Source organism: Bos javanicus, chromosome 7 (assembly GCF_032452875.1).
Source record: "Bos javanicus breed banteng chromosome 7, ARS-OSU_banteng_1.0, whole genome shotgun sequence".
NCBI lineage: Eukaryota > Metazoa > Chordata > Mammalia > Artiodactyla > Bovidae > Bos > Bos javanicus.
Window position 1 is genome coordinate 36992643 of NC_083874.1, and position 15808 is coordinate 37008450.

The 15808-nt window shown below is 42.0% G+C and overlaps 1 protein-coding gene across 3 annotated transcripts in view; it reads left to right on the forward strand.

Annotated features, from left to right (window-relative positions):
• Positions 1-15808, forward strand: part of SEMA6A (semaphorin 6A) — a 131315-nt gene that overhangs the window by 61444 nt on the left and 54063 nt on the right. For all 3 annotated transcript variants that reach the window (XM_061423002.1, XM_061423005.1, XM_061423003.1), the window contains exons 2-6: positions 4359-4496; positions 6997-7114; positions 11729-11789; positions 12766-12828; positions 13530-13631. In XM_061423002.1, the coding sequence (XP_061278986.1) occupies positions 4397-4496; positions 6997-7114; positions 11729-11789; positions 12766-12828; positions 13530-13631 (444 nt within the window). In that variant the 5' untranslated portion in view covers positions 4359-4396. The remainder of the gene's footprint in view (positions 1-4358; positions 4497-6996; positions 7115-11728; positions 11790-12765; positions 12829-13529; positions 13632-15808) is intronic.

Here is a 15808-nt window from a genome sequence, read left to right on the forward strand (position 1 = left end):
AGGCCATTATATTTTATATCCCTTCACTGTACAGGTGAGGAAAGTAGGAGTCAGCGCGGCTCTGAGATTTACCCAGCATCACACCTTCCATCTATTAATGATGGAGTGAACTAATGATTACCTTTTAAACTTCCTATGACATTAGTAGAAAATGTGCTTTTAAAAAGAAACGTTAGCAAATGCTTTTCCTCACAGAAAAAAAAAAAGGGCTACTACCATCATTTCCTTTTTATTTCTAGGCTATACTTAAGAGTTATCACAAGAGCATTTTGCATTTGCAAGTTTCCAGATAAATTATTTTCTCATATTACCACTTACTATTAAAATGTTCACTGGTTACCAACATTCCGGAAGAATGGTTGTAACAAATCAGATGCAAGCTGTATCCATATAGCCAAGTCCAGGTACAATGATGCTACAGCTGAACACATAGATAGTATGTGGAACAGCCCACTTGGGTCTTTAAAAACAGCAATGCCCATTGACTTGCATGTATCAACAATAACTGGGGTTTCTATTTACCCCCCACCCTCGTCGTACAGAAGTCATCGTGTCAGTAAAAGCATGAAGTGAAGGGGATGTCACAAGAACCAGAAATGGTTATGAAGTCAAAGAATGAGGTCACAAGTGGTCACATCTTTCTTCTTATTAATCAGGTTAATCTCACAAGTGCCACATGACTGAGAAGCCATGATAAGCCCACCCAGCCAGGAAACTGCTCACTTTGCCCAATGCTAGTTCCAATCCTCTACCCACTACTCCTCAGATCCTGCCCCAGAAAATTCTACTTGGGCTCACAAACTTGTAGGATTTGGACAAACTGACTCACAGAGAAGAAAAACACTAAATTAGTTGCCAACATTTAGGGGGAAAAAAAAAATAGGAGATTTAACATACAACTTTAGCTTTCTGGCTTCTTAAGGAAAAGAAGAACTCAGAGAGCTGGCTTTGCGGGCCAACACTGCAGCAGGCCAGCACTCCAGAGCCATGTGGCTGCTGTCCACAGGAGAGGGGCCAGCCCTCCCCCAGGGGAAACGTTCCCACCATTGTCTTTAGAATGTCTTTTTTACCCATTAACTTCGTCTGCCTATTCTTAAGGTTTTCCAGTGAATTTTGCGGGTTAGAAAAGTGTTGGAATATCATGTTTTAGGGATGGTATATTTTACAGGGGTCATTTCTCTTCGGGCTAAGAATAATGGAAGACTGAGACAATGTAGATGGAAAATTCAAGCGTAATAAGCTTATTTTTGAAGTAAATGTGTTTGTTTAGAATCCTCATATTGATACTCTTCCCAGGATCTAATATTCTGGGTAGCTGATCAAGTCTAAATCATTTTCAGCCTATACAAGCACAGTCACAGAGAGGGAAATTAACAAGAGTCTACAGATGCCTATAAATATCCTATATGTTGTTGTTTAGTTGCTCAGTTGTGTCCGACTCTTTGCAACTCCATGGACTGTAGCCCACCAGGCTCCTCTCTCCATGGAATTTCCCAGGAAGGAATACTGGAGTGGGTTGCCATTTCCTTCTCCAGGGGATCTTCCTGACTCAGGGATCAAACCTGTGTCTCCTGCTTGGCAGGCAGATTCTCTACCACTGTGCCACCACAGGATGGGAAGCCCCATCCTATACTTTACAGAGTTTCCCGATCACTTAAACAACCCCATAGCAGCAACTCAGCTAGCTCAAGATGTTGAAAAGCAGTGGAGAGTTCTTATTTGTTTTTATTCTCCTGGGCTAGTACAAGTCTGTATGCTATGGTCTTAGCAGAGAAACTCAGCCCGTGTTCAACAGGATAGAAAATGACAATGTTATTGAATTGGGATTTCTCCACAAAGTCATTGTTTCAACAGGAAAATATATTGTCTACTTATTTACAAGGGTTAGAGCCCAAAGTTCTGTATAAAGGGAATGATACATCAAAACCTCAGCTGAAGAAAATTATGAAGCATTCATGTGGACTAGCCAAGATTAACCGGGACTGCCAGAACACTTTCACCCATATGATGTACATGTTAAAAACCTGATGATATGATGAGAGGAAGACACATAAAACAGATATTTTTCCTGGTATAGAGCCCTCCTGTAAACCTGGAGATGTTTAAATAACCCATCTCAACCATGATCGGGGCAAGGTTTAAGGATTGGGGAAAAAAAGCCATTGGATTGCATAAGAGATTTCCTCTTCATGCATTGCTCTTCCTGCCAGCATCTGGGTTTGAGAGTGTTGCATCAATCCACGGAATCGTTAAGATGGAAAAAATTAAAATTGGGAGACAGATTAAAATAGTGGGACTTTGTCTCATTAGCTGAAGGACATCTGTACAAAGATGGATGTAATTGTGGGAGGATACAGACTCCTTTGTCATGTCAAGAAAAGTTAATCTTTAAAAGGATACAGATATTCTCAAAGATTTCTAAAGGAATGAGAACCGGTTGTTGAGTCTCCATTATTCTTCCGCGGTGTGCTGCAAACTCTCAGAGGTGAAGGCTTCTGTACAATACTATGATATTGCTCTTGAGCCCTTGGTAAAGGTTGCCACTTCCTCTTACCCGAATACTTTCTGATTGGGGTCTGCTTTATGTTTTACTTACTCCTGTGATTGATTTCTCCTCCTTAATGTTACACTGAACAGAAGCCCTGACAAGCCAAATCAGGGCATCTCAGAGCTTCTCTTTGGGTTTAGATTCTCCAGAATAGGAAGAACTGGCAAATGAATGAATGGCTAGAGCAGTGCTTTTCACCTGTCTGTAAATACACATTTGCATCTCTGGGTACTGGACTGCCCTGTGAACAAGTAATTATTTAAAGTTTAATTTTAACCTACACATCAGAAATGGAGATATGGAATGGCTTAGGCTTTTCTCTCAACCTCTCTCCCTCTTTGATTTTCAAGGTAAGGCAAATTAATTAATGTGCACTTTTCGATTGAACAAATGATTAAGACCCAGCTGTGTCTGTGAAATTATCAGTTGTGATGCAACACTTGGGGCTTGTTATGCTTTTTTTGGCATGAAGAACAGACACACAGGTATCTAATATTCAGTGTGTTCCAAAAAGCGTCAGTTAGCAGTTTGTTTGCCAAATTAACTTTCAAAGACATGTAAGTTGCTAAGTTTGACTTTATTACACCCAAATCTTAAATGATTGATGGAATCATTCACTACTGTGAAATAACTTTGTTCAAAAAAGACAATCTTTGGCAGGCTACTTCAAAGACTTTACAAAGATAAAAAGATATCCCCATTTTACATTAATTTCCCTGATAGATCAACAGTTATTTGAAATATGCCTGGGAATTATGCAATAGGTTCTATCTTACGACTTTCCTTTCACTGTATCCGGCAGCCCCACGTGGGAGTGTTTCTACTTCTAATGATTTAGGAGATTTTTTTCCTACACATAAAGAGCATCTTTAAGAAAATGCAGATGGGTAGAACAGTATATCTGGCATTTTTATTCACTACCATTTCACCACATGGCAGCATCTGACACTAAAATATACAAAGATAGGGTTTTTTCAGAGTCAACAATACTATTCAGGATGTGGTTTCAGATGCTGCCTGTAACATTCTCCACAGAGACTGAAAGGATCCATTTCTTTCTTTTTAAACATAGATTGTGTGACTTTATTTATGTCTAAGGTCACTATAGAATTACTGTAGAATTACATAACCAGGAGTGAAAATCTCAACTAAGGGGTCAAGGGGGTAATGGAAATCATTGAACTGGGCCAGTACAGGTGTTGGGGGTCAGGTGGGGTGGTGGTGTTTGTGGCTGAGAGCATAATGCTTGAAGGAAACTGTCATTTAGGTCAGTATGTCGGATATTCTGATTTTTCTAAAGAAAGGTAGGAACCTTCTAATTTTTCAATATTGGGGAACTATTTCAAAATTCTGAAAGATCCTGGGGTGGCCACACAGAACATGTCTGGGGATGGCATGTCGCTCTAAACCTGCTGAGAAGAAAAAAATATATGCATTTACATTAAAAGGGGAAAAAAAGCATTCTCAATTATCCACATTTTTCAGAATGTCATTTCGTGATTGTGAAATAGTCACACATAATGGCCTCACGATGGCTCAGGGCAAAAGAACCAAGACTCTGAGTCACTGGTTTGAGAGAAATTTTGCAAAAGGGCTCCTATGCATGAGGGAGGAGGGTGCAGTGAGTGATAAGACACAGGTTCCTTCTGCAAAATACCATCACGAGTGTATCCACCATGAGAAAGATAGAACACAGAGGCCCCTTTCTCTAAAATTTATCTTCAAGGCCATTTGATTTTATGGAGTGGAATAAAACTGACTTGCAAAAAAAAGAGAAAAGAATAAAAATCCCTTCTTTGCTCTTTGGCAGGGTGAAGTAGAGAAGTAAAGTCTCCCCGCTGAACTACTATGAGGTCAGAAGCCTTGCTGCTATATTTCACACTGCTACACTGTGCTGGGGCTGCTTTCCCAGAAGATTCTGAGCCAATCAGTATTTCGCATGGCAACTGTAAGTATCCACCTCTCTCTCACTCTGTCCATGGGCACTTGTGCCTGTGTCAACCGGCAAAAGACACACATTAAACATTTCATAGAAGAGGAGACTTGTTAGTCACTTAAACTTGTGTGGATGGCATGCATGTGTGCGTGCTAAGTTGCTTCAGTCGTGTCCAACTCTTTGCGACCCCATGGACTGTAGCCCTCCAGGCTCCTCTGTCCATGAGATTCTCCAGGCAACAGTACTGGAGTGGGTTGCCATGCCCTCCTCCAGGGGATCTTCCCCACCCAGGGAGTGCCACCTGGGACGGTGGATAATTCAAGTCTAGTCAAACTGGTGGGATGACTGTTCTATGACTCCAATAAACGAGGTTGCGGGGACATACTTGTGTGAGGATTTGAAACAGCCCTCAGTACCTCCAATGAAGTCTGAGTTACTACAAGGAGGCTGTGATCATACCTAGAAACCAGCTGCGGGAGAACATCACGGTCTTCTGGGTGTTGCCAGGACTGCACATTTTCATGGGGTAACGAATACAGAGGCATTGTTACAACAGAAAAGAAGACTGGGACAAAAATTAACTTTTGTTTAGACTCAGAAGTATATCATTGCAAGACTTAAAGTGCTTCTGAATTCCCAGTGGACCTGGTTTAACTGTTCATAACTTTCTTTTGATCTCTGCTTCAATATCAAGGGTAGAAAGCACCATGATGAAAAGGTCAGTTGACTCCTCAAAAGAGGACAATTCTACCTGCGTGTGGAATGAAATAGACAATTAACTACTTTTTTTCCTTTTCTCCAAAAGATAAAATATTTTATCACAGTAAAGGGGAAAGCATTTTACCCAAATATCTATCTTCACAGTAGTTATCCTCAAACACTGAATGGGTGTTTAAAAAGGTATTTGACAGTAATATTATGATACTAACGCCGTCCACCCAGCTTTCTGCCGGACGGTCTAGGTTGTAAAAAGAAGTAATTTTACATGAAGGTGAGGTGGCAAGGCTTTACACCTCTAATTAAGAACAAAAGTTATGGTATGACTAAGGACCAGACTGTGTAGTTTGAAATCATCATTCTTGAAGTGGCATGTGTGCATGCCAAGTCGCCTTAGTCGTATCCAACTCTTTTGTGACCCCATGGACTGTAGCCCACCAGGCTCCTCTGTCCATGGGGATTCTCCAGGCAAGAACACTGGAGTGGCTTGCCATTTCCTTCCTCCACCTAACTCAAGGTACTAAACCTTAATAAGCATTTATCTCCATTTGAGGTAAGTATTCTATCTTTGGTGCCCCTGTGCAGAAGAGACTCCAGGAGAAAAAATGAATAAATAAATAAGAAAGAGACCCCAAATATGTTGCTGAAAACCATACTTCAGTGGACACTCAAATCTTTGACAGGACAGAGACAGGAATTAATTGTTTTAGCAACTTCCTTGGTGAATGGGTAGATAAAATTTCAGAGCAGTGGAAGGGAAAGTACAAGATAATCCCATACCAAGCATGGTTGTGAGTAAGTCTCTAAGAGTGAGTCAGACTCAGAGGCTACAGAGGTTTAAGGCGTGTGGGTCAGAGCATTAATCTATGAATGGATTTTGAGTCATTATTTATATTCCTCTCACCCCCCAAAACAACTGCCTTTTAAATGTGACTCATCTTTTTCCCCCCTTGGTTTCTCTGAAGGACTGCCAGTGCTCTGGAGATCATAGGTTTAAAGGCAGAGAGATTTTTGAGATGTAGGTATTTCCAAAGGTCAGGTATTATTACAAATTGCCTATTCTCCACTGAGGAGAACTGCAGAAAAGGAGAAATACACTCACTGACTCTGCAGGTCAGGGAAAATTCCAGATCACCCGACTGGCTACACTCAGTTTGACCCTGTCCTGTCAAAGTCCCCATTTCTGTGAGATTAGCCAATTGCTTAACTTGAGAGTGAACTTCCCACAGTTCCTAGAATGCCAGCCGACCTAGCGGAGCTGCCTTCAATAGTAGATTATTCCAGCTGGACGCCTGTGGAGACTGTATTTTCCTTCTGGCTCCTGGACGAGGGCTCTTGCCTCCAGACCACATTGCCTTTGTGGTGATTGATGGGAAGGCTGCTTTGAAATAGTTTTGTCCGGAGACAAGATCTTTGGCAGACTGCCCCTCAGGCTTAGCACTCTAAAGAAGATGAAAAGAAAACTGGGCAAGAAAAGAGCACCTTCATGTAAAGGGTTCACTGGCAAGTTTAACCCCCCAGAAAGAGGGACAAGTCAGAAAGACTGACACTCGGAAATCTAAGCCCAGGCTTATTAGCATCAGGAAATGAAACTGTAATTCAATTATCCTTAAAGAGCACTTTTCTATCACAACATTTCCTAAAATAACAGACCTGCGTGGAAATGGAAAATGGTGGCATGGTTGGACTTCAATATGGTTTTGTTCTGCGGCCACCCCCTTCCGCCCGCCCCGGCCCTGTCAATTCTTGGCTTGAGTTCCTCTTCCCTCTCTTGCCCCATGTCCTCTTTTCACAGATACAAAACAGTATCCGGTGTTTGTGGGCCACAAGCCAGGACGGAACACCACGCAGAGGCACAGGCTGGACATCCAAATGATCGTGATCATGAACAGAACCCTCTACATTGCTGCCAGGTGAGCCCCCTTTCCCCCGTGTTTGCCTTTGGAGCATCCAACGGGCCTAATACCTAAATGTCCACACTCTGCCTCATAGTAAAGATCCTGACATTCCCAAAGAGAGTGTTACTTCATTTAAAGGCTACTTTCATTTGTCAAGCAACCATTCTTTCAAGACTTTCTGTGTCCTTTTAACTTCATGAAGTGGATTTGGAGAGAAATAATTGCATATTTTGGAGTTTAAACTCAATCATATGGTTTATCTTGAACATTGTGTATATACATATATATGTATATACACACATACAGTATACACAGATATTTACTCCAGCATAGCATAAAGTGTTCTCTCCTTGATACTTGCTAAATTAAGTTGAATGTGTCAACATGTATCAAATTAAGTTGAATGTATCTGTGGGTGGGTGTATGTTAAACCTGTATTTTTGCAGATCATATATAGTATATATTATTACTTTAGCAGAATGGCAGCAGCCACCCAGTAGAAGTTTTTGATAGGGATCTAGTTCAGAAAATACTCATCCACTGGGGAAATGTTATTCAAACAGACCATGTCTTAAGGATGAATGGCCTGGTAAGACTACTACCCAGACAGGGATCATATGGATTTAGGTTTTGTTTCAACTCTACTCTTAACTTACCTGGACCACAACTTCTCTGGCTGTCCAGTGTCCTCTGTTAAATAAGAGACTAGAGTAGAGACTAGAGTAGAATTTCTTAATGGTGTCCCCTGGGATTCTAAAAATACATGATCCCCCATTGGGGACAGGGGTTGTGGCTTATTCAAAATATTTCTAAATAAACAGCAACAAGGAGCACTATCTTGTGGGGGTCCACTGTGGTATAACCTGGGTCTAGACTGATCGTTTTACACTGGGAAGGAGAAAGAGAGATTATGTTTGTAGTACCTGTCTGGCTGTGAACACAAGTAAAGTAAATAATAACAGTGCTGGTTCCTTCAAAGCACTTAGATGTTCTGAAAATACAAGCTATACAAGGTAAAGTTAAAAAAAAAAAAAAACACTGGCTAGATTAAAATATCCTATGAGTACCCTACATTTTGGTCACAGGGAACAATGCCAAAGCACTTTCTAAAAATTCTACTTCACAAACACTGAGTACATACTTATTGTATGTGCTATATAAATTGAAAATATAGTTGTAAGTTCTTTATAAATGTTAATTCATTCAGTCCTGGGGCAAAAAAAAAAAAAAAACCCTTTGAGCTAGAGCTGTTTTCATCCCCATGTATACCAGGAAGAAACCAAAGTGCACAAAGGTGGAATGACTGGGTCAGAACGACACGGGCAGGATTTGAACTGGAATAGTCTTTCTCTAGAGTCTAGGCCACTACTGTCTGTGCTCTGCAGCCTACTGAGCCATGGAAGGCCTACTTGTCCTGGTAATAACCTTCTAATAGCTTTTCCCCGAGAACAGTAGCCACTGTGGGTATTCATTAAAAACATTCCAATGAGTCCCCAGTAGCCACCTCTCTGGGAGAGTATTCAGTTCAGTTCAGTTCAGTCACTCAGTCATGTCTGACTCTTTGCGACCCCATGAATTGCAGCACACCAGGCCTCCCTGTCCATCACCAACTCCCAGAATTCACCCAAACTCATGTCCATTGAGTTGGTGATGCCATCCAGCCATCTCATCCTCTGTCATCCCCTTCTCCTCCTGCCCCCAATTCCTCCCAACATCAGGGTCTTTTCCAATGAGTCAACTCTTCGCATGCAGTGGCCAAAGTATTGGAGTTTCAGCTTCAGCATCAGTCCTTCCAATGAACACCAGGACTGATCTCCTTTAGGATGGACTGCTTGGATCTCCTTGCAGTCCAAGGGACTCTCAAGAGTCTTCTCCAACACCACAGTTCAAAAGCATCAATTTTTCGGCACTCAGCTTTCTTCACAGTCCAACTCTCACATCCATACATGACCACTGGAAAGTATTAGCTCCCTCTTAAATACCATTTTCAGTTTCCTAAATGTAACAGGGATGGAAGATTACATTTGTACCCAGTTAGCTAAAGGCTGTTCAAAACAAATGATTAAACATTATATCTGTGAGAAATAGGCTGACTCAAGAATCTTCTATGAATTTTTCACTTTGCAAGCCAGTCTTTAGGGGAAAAGAAACATAACCAACGACCTGATGACTTTAACTTGGCTGTGAAACAATCCAAGGGGCACCAGAGTTAGGAACAAGGTGCTGTGCAGACTTTAAAGTGACCAATATTAACACTTTGTTAAAACCAAGACTGTTTCATCCTAACTCCTGACCCCAAGAAAAGAAGAAAGGAAAGAAGGAAACAAAGGAGAAACACATTCACTTTTGTAACACTATAAGACAGACTCATCTTTGGTTAAAGGTCAAATCTTGACCTTGGTTAAAAGTCAAATCTGTAACAGCTAGTATTGACATGTTGGTTTTCACTTTGTGCAGTCACTTCCCTGGAGTACGCACCCCTGGAAAAATTCCTAAATGATTTCTGTGGTTTGCATATTTAGGGTCTCTCCTCTCTCTTAAATTTCACATTTCCCAACAGAGCCCCAAGAGATCCACGTTCCCAGGCAGCCACTAACATGATTTAAAGTGAAATCCTTCCCCAGACTCAAGTCATGCCAACATAGTTCAGTGGTGCTCACTGGAGAGGGGAAGAGGAAGTCCTAGGATTGAGTCAGTTTGTGTTCAAGTAACTGAGTTCAGTAAGAGCAGCGTACAAACCCGGGATGCACACACGGTGCTGGGGAAAACCCCCTGACCCTTGATATGTGGTTTAGCATAATGCATCGTTCTGTGTGTTGGGCACTGTGATCTCTTGGAGACTGAAAAATATTGCCACTGTCCAAAGGAGATTTCATTCATAGGATTTTTATTTTTAAAAGGCTCCCCAGTTCTTCTAGACAATGGGTGTCAGCTATCAGAAGCCATGTCCCCAGCCAGAACCCAGGGACTGAGTGAAGCTTGATGAGCAACGCCCCTTTTCAGTTCTGCTTTATTATTATCCATTTTGTAAATTCTTTTTTTGTTGTTTAATCTCTGAACTGCTAATTAACATAAACAGGCCATGCCAAAGGGGTGGGGGGGGGGTGGCAATCAAGAGCTTTCTGAGGAATTGCCAGTGCATATTAATCAGATGTTAATTTACAGTTCATATGTTCAGCTCCTACTTAAAGTTTTAAGGAGAGGCAGGGCCAGAAAAAATCTAGTCATCTCAAAGCTGATACCAAAGTAATAGGCAATTCCACTCCAATAATGAACCTGACCCACAGCACCGCCAATAAAGTCAAACAAGCAATAAAGGAATGCCATAAAACTGCCTCGGAATTAAAGGGCAGAGCAGTTCTGGCACCCTACTGGAGTCTGAAGAACTTTCCAATTCAGCAATTTACAAAACAGGCTCCTCTCTCTCTCCCTCACCACTCTTACACACACATACACACTCACACACACTCACACGGGCAAGGGAATTTTATAGGCCAACTGCCTTACCCCCTCCTTTTACTTTCATAGGAGAAAGCCTGTTTTTATTTCTGTTTTTCGCTGTTGTTCTTTCCCTAAAAGTAGTAGCAAACAGATTTCCAAAGAACTGGGGGGAAAAATGGAAGTGAATCCTGACAGCAGGATTCACTTTTTTCTTTCTCTTTTCTTTCTTCCCTTCTCCCCTTTCCCTTTCTTTTAAGTAATGAGGGGCCCTGAATGTCTGCATGGGAGCCTTGAGGTCTTGCTTTAAAGCTGTGGGTAATTTTCCAGCCCCAGGACTTCCTGCATTTTAGAAAAAGTCAATGTTATTTCAAGGGAAAACGAGCTGTTTTGCTTTCCCTCACTAGCCCCCCATCTCCTCAGTTGAATGTAGCGCTTTTCTTTTCTTTCTTCTGAATTCCAGACAAAAACGCCCTTGTACTCAGCTCACACAGAAGGGGATGTTTAAATATAGCCCCACACCTGAGCTGCTCATTCTGTTTCTCCCCTTCCAAGGGGAGATTGGCAGCAAATCATAAAGACAACCAAGTTCTCAGCAAAACAGGAAGGTGAACAGAAAGAAGCAAGAAATGTAAACTTTAGCTCAAGTACATCTTAACCTTAATTGACCATCACTGTGTGAAAAAGAGTGGCTTCTGGAAATAATTTTACCTTTATCGTCTTGCGTCTTGTCAATCAAATCATCAAAGGTAAAGCTGAAAATATGTTTTCGAAAAAATGATGGAGATAGACGTTAGCTTTTTGTTAGCTCTCTTGATGAACAACTGTAGCATGTTGAATACCAAGTGAAAGGCCATGCGAACCCACCTGTGTGCTAGTTTGGAAGCCTATTTAACTTTCAGACATCTCCCACCTAAACTACGTACGTACATACAGATGTTATTGTTACGGGATGCGAGAGACTACTGGAAAGTTTTCATAAAAGGTGGCAAGATGCCATGATTTCTCTGAAGGTGCTGAATGCGTTCCTGAAGCATCTCTTAGAAGCTGAACCCTCCCCTTCTTCTTGCCCTCGGATCTTAATAACATGGATGTGGATTTATCTGCCTTGAATGAGACATGGACTCATTCAGGAGAAAATGCATTGGCTTGACTCTTGCGTCTAACATTCTCTTAATTCTTTGTTTATAGGGACCATATTTATACTGTTGATATGGACACCTCACACACAGAAGAAATTTATTGTAGCAAAGTAAGTAGTTTTAAAACATTCTTTCAGAAATGAAGATCTTAGGATGGGTCTTGGAGAGAATATGTATTGTAAATGCATTGATTGAGATGACATGGCTTAGAATAATTGGGAACATTTTATGAAATTCTAATTTGGGGATGAGTTACGGCTTAATATGAAATGGTTATGTACTTCATATTTTATTCATCAATTACATGCACATAAACACATTGGAATTTTAGGTAATTCCTAAATTCTTTGGATAAAATATTGGATGTTTGTCCAGGAAAAGATCAGTTTCCATACGTAAACTTTTGTCCCACAAGTGTTTCACTGTTATGTTTCCATATCTTGCAATATTACGTTTGACTCAACTGTTGTGGTTCAGGAATTTGATCATTATCCATTTCAGGCAGATATAAAATATAACCTATGCTTTCTTATAACTCCACATGGAGGTATTTTAAGTTAATAAAGTCTGCCCCAGAGGTAGATGATCCCTTCAACACATGAATTTATGTGAAGGAGTATAACCTGAATTAAATCTTTGTCCACCTAAAGTGAATGTCCCCTTTATGTTTAAGAAAATGACTTCCATATTTTAAGGAAAAGGCCTGCTTTATGGAAACTGATTTATCAAGTGAAAGGAAAGGGCAAGGACATGTATTTTATCAAAATGAGCATAATTTAGCAAGTTAATGTGGATATTTTATGTGAAATTTCCACACTGTTGTTTATTCTTCTTTCCTTTCTCCTTCATCTTTTTCTCAAAGAGAAGATCGTTTTGTAGTCTAATGAATAGATAGGGGTTCAAAATTAAATGAACATTTCCATTTCTAATCTTTTGTTGTTATGGTGAATTAATCATGGAGAAAGGGTGTGGAAAGCTTTCAATAAATATATGTTTAGCTTCTAGTCTCCCCCAGGGAACTCTTACTTCTAAAATCAAATGCAACAATCTCTGGGCTCTAATTGATTTCTTTCTTGATCCCTGCAGAAACTGACATGGAAATCTAGACAGGCTGATGTAGACACATGCAGAATGAAGGGAAAACATAAGGTAGGCAATTTTCATTTCTTCTGCAGCTGCCACTTTGGGTTAAGTTCTTGACTGTTATCTCCAGCCGCAGACCGTGATGTGGAATGGCTCACGCTAGTCCCTTTTCCCCCAGTAATTGCTTCTTCCATCAACTTATTGAAGGCTTTAATTTGCAAAAAACAGTTTGCTTTTAATGTGATGAAACAGTATGACAGCTGCTAGGGCTGCATCATGAACTATTTAGGGGGCACCAGGGACTTTGGACCCCAAACTGGCTTGTGCTGAGTCTTCTGAGTACACTTGTTGGGAGCCTGCCTCGTGGTCCACAGCCCTCAGAAAGTCTGCAGCAAAGTCCAGAAAGGCTGCCGCAGACCCAAGGGGTCTGCGCCTCCGACCACAGAGCAGCATAAAACACACTCCAGCGGGGGACCTCGTGCATCAAGGGACTCTGGAGCCTCTGGCATTAAAATTAATGTGACGGGATGCTTCTGTGTCCTGGCTTGCCTTCCTTTGGTGGCACAAACACACACCTCCTGTTCTTATTTACTGTTGAAAAGCAGTTGTTACTATCAGCATCACCTTGGGGGTAAAAACACCGGGACTTTTCCCGGGAGAACACCCCGGCCACCTGCATTTTCACCTTGCTCTCAGCACATCATGGCCCACGGTTGAATGGGTTTCTACCCTGAACTGGACACCCACAAGTTTGAACTGTTTTTCAGGATGAGTGTCACAACTTTATTAAAGTTCTGCTGAAGAAAAATGATGATACTTTGTTCGTCTGTGGAACTAATGCCTTCAACCCTTCCTGCAGAAACTATAAGGTAAATGTTGTTCTGTCTGTTGGAACCACACAGCCTGGAGGTATTTCATAATTTACTGCGATTGTGCCCACAGTCACCTAAGAGGGTTAATTCAACACCTCCTGGGTTCCTCTTGCTTGTTCCGCTTAATGTAGTGCTCCACATGACTGATCCTGAGCAGGCTTCTAAGCTTCCTGTTTGTTCAGGATTGACTGACGTGGCTTTAAAGAGCCGACCCGGCAAAGTACGTTTCTGTTAAGACCCTATTCTCTATTGTTCAGAATGTCAGCCTGTGTACCCCACAGACCATGTGGATTTCCTCTCTCTCCCTTTCTCCTCTTCCCTCCCACCCCACCATCTCCTCTCTGAGCACAAAAGCACACTTATACTGTGAACGATTTCTATTTTAAAAGGGATCTCAAAAGCATGCCATTGGAAACTGTAGACATTCCTCTAGGTAAGATTTTCAAGAACACAGGAATTTAATTCCATTCAGAACTCAGCTGACTTGACCATGGTCTGACTTATCTTGGCCTTCATGCAAAGGGGAAAAAGATTAACCCTTGCAGCATTAATAAATCAAGTTAGTTCATCTGCTAATGGTGTTGCTGCAGGAGTGGAGGTAAAAATGACCTGAGGTCTTGACCCCACATCTTTACCTTTGCTTGTCCCTCTTCCTGCAGTAGTCTCTTGTTCAGCAAAGACGTGCTGAGTTCCTCCCATGACTAGGAATTGACACTGTAAAGATAGATATGAGGCGTCCATTCTTAGTGAAGCCAGACAGGGAGAAGAAAACTTCAATCCATGGGTTTGCTGCCATGGTGGCATAATACAGAGCATGATGGAAGCATCGCAGGAAAGTGCTTACTTCAGCCCGAGACGAGGAGTCAGGGAAAGCTTCCAGAAGGAGGTGGACAACCCCTCTCTTTGAGTGCTCCCTCCTGTTGTCAGGACACATGGAACATGAACACCCCAGCCCAAGAGAAACCCAAGCATCTGTGATTGCCCAGAACCTGACATAGTGTCTCCAAACGGTGTTCAGTTCATTTTTTGTTGGGTAAACAGTGAATGAGATAATGCCTAACCTCAGTCTTAAAGAAGTAACCCAATGAAGGGAGCGGGGCATTCCAGGTATGGGAACAGCATGAACAAAGGTATGGAGTAAGAAACCATCTACTGAGCTTGAGAAACTTCATTTGGTGCCAAAGTGTTGGGCCGTGAAGTGACAAGTGACAATCAACAAGAGTCTGCAGAGGCAGGTGGCCCCAGGGATGAAGGGAAGAGAAGAGATTCAGGAAATACTGAAGTGACCAAAACCAGGAGGATTTATGTTGTTGTTGTGCGGCAGAAACCAACACAGTACTGTAAGGCAATTATCCTCCTATTTAAAAAAAAAAAAAAGGATTTACTAATTAATAAGAAGCACAGGATAAAGAGAGAGAGGAGTTAAGAACTACTGTGAGACCATCTCCTGGTTGGGTGGCTGGGGCGGCCATCAATGTGGACAGGGAGGACAGAAGAGCGGTGGGGTGGTGAGATCATGGGGGGTTCCATTTTGCATATGCTGAGTGTGCCTGGCACCATGGATGGCAATGCCTACAGGACATGAATAGAGATCTCTAACAAAAAGATGGACGGCTCAGCCTTGATTTAGGGAGAGACACAGGGATGTCTAGATTTGGGTTCACTAGCATAAAGTAAAACCTTAGGGATGAGAAAAGAAATGATGGGCTGCTGTCAGGACCAGAGGGCTCACCAGCCTGGGTTGGACAGTTTTAAAAGACTTTGCCTTAGCAAGAGAGAGAGAGAATCTATTTTACCCTCATGCTCATCTTCCACGTATGTCTGGAAATGGGCACCAGCAAGGCCAGCATTAGAGTGAGGCAAGGGAGGCACTCCGATCAGGTGCAACATGCGAGGGCACACCAAAAACAATTCCGTAATGGGGCTTCCCGGGCGTCAGTGGTGAGCAATCTGCCTTGCAACGCAAGAGACATGGGCTGAATCCCTGGTGCAGGAAGATCCCACACGCTATGGATCAACCATGTACCACAACTACTGAGGCCGTGAGCCGCAACAAGAGAGGCCACTGCAGGGAGACGTGCACACTGCAACTAGAGACTGCCCCCTCCCCCTGGCTCTTAGTAAATAGAGAAAGCCCACTTGCAGCAGCTAGGACCCACCAGAGCCAATAAATA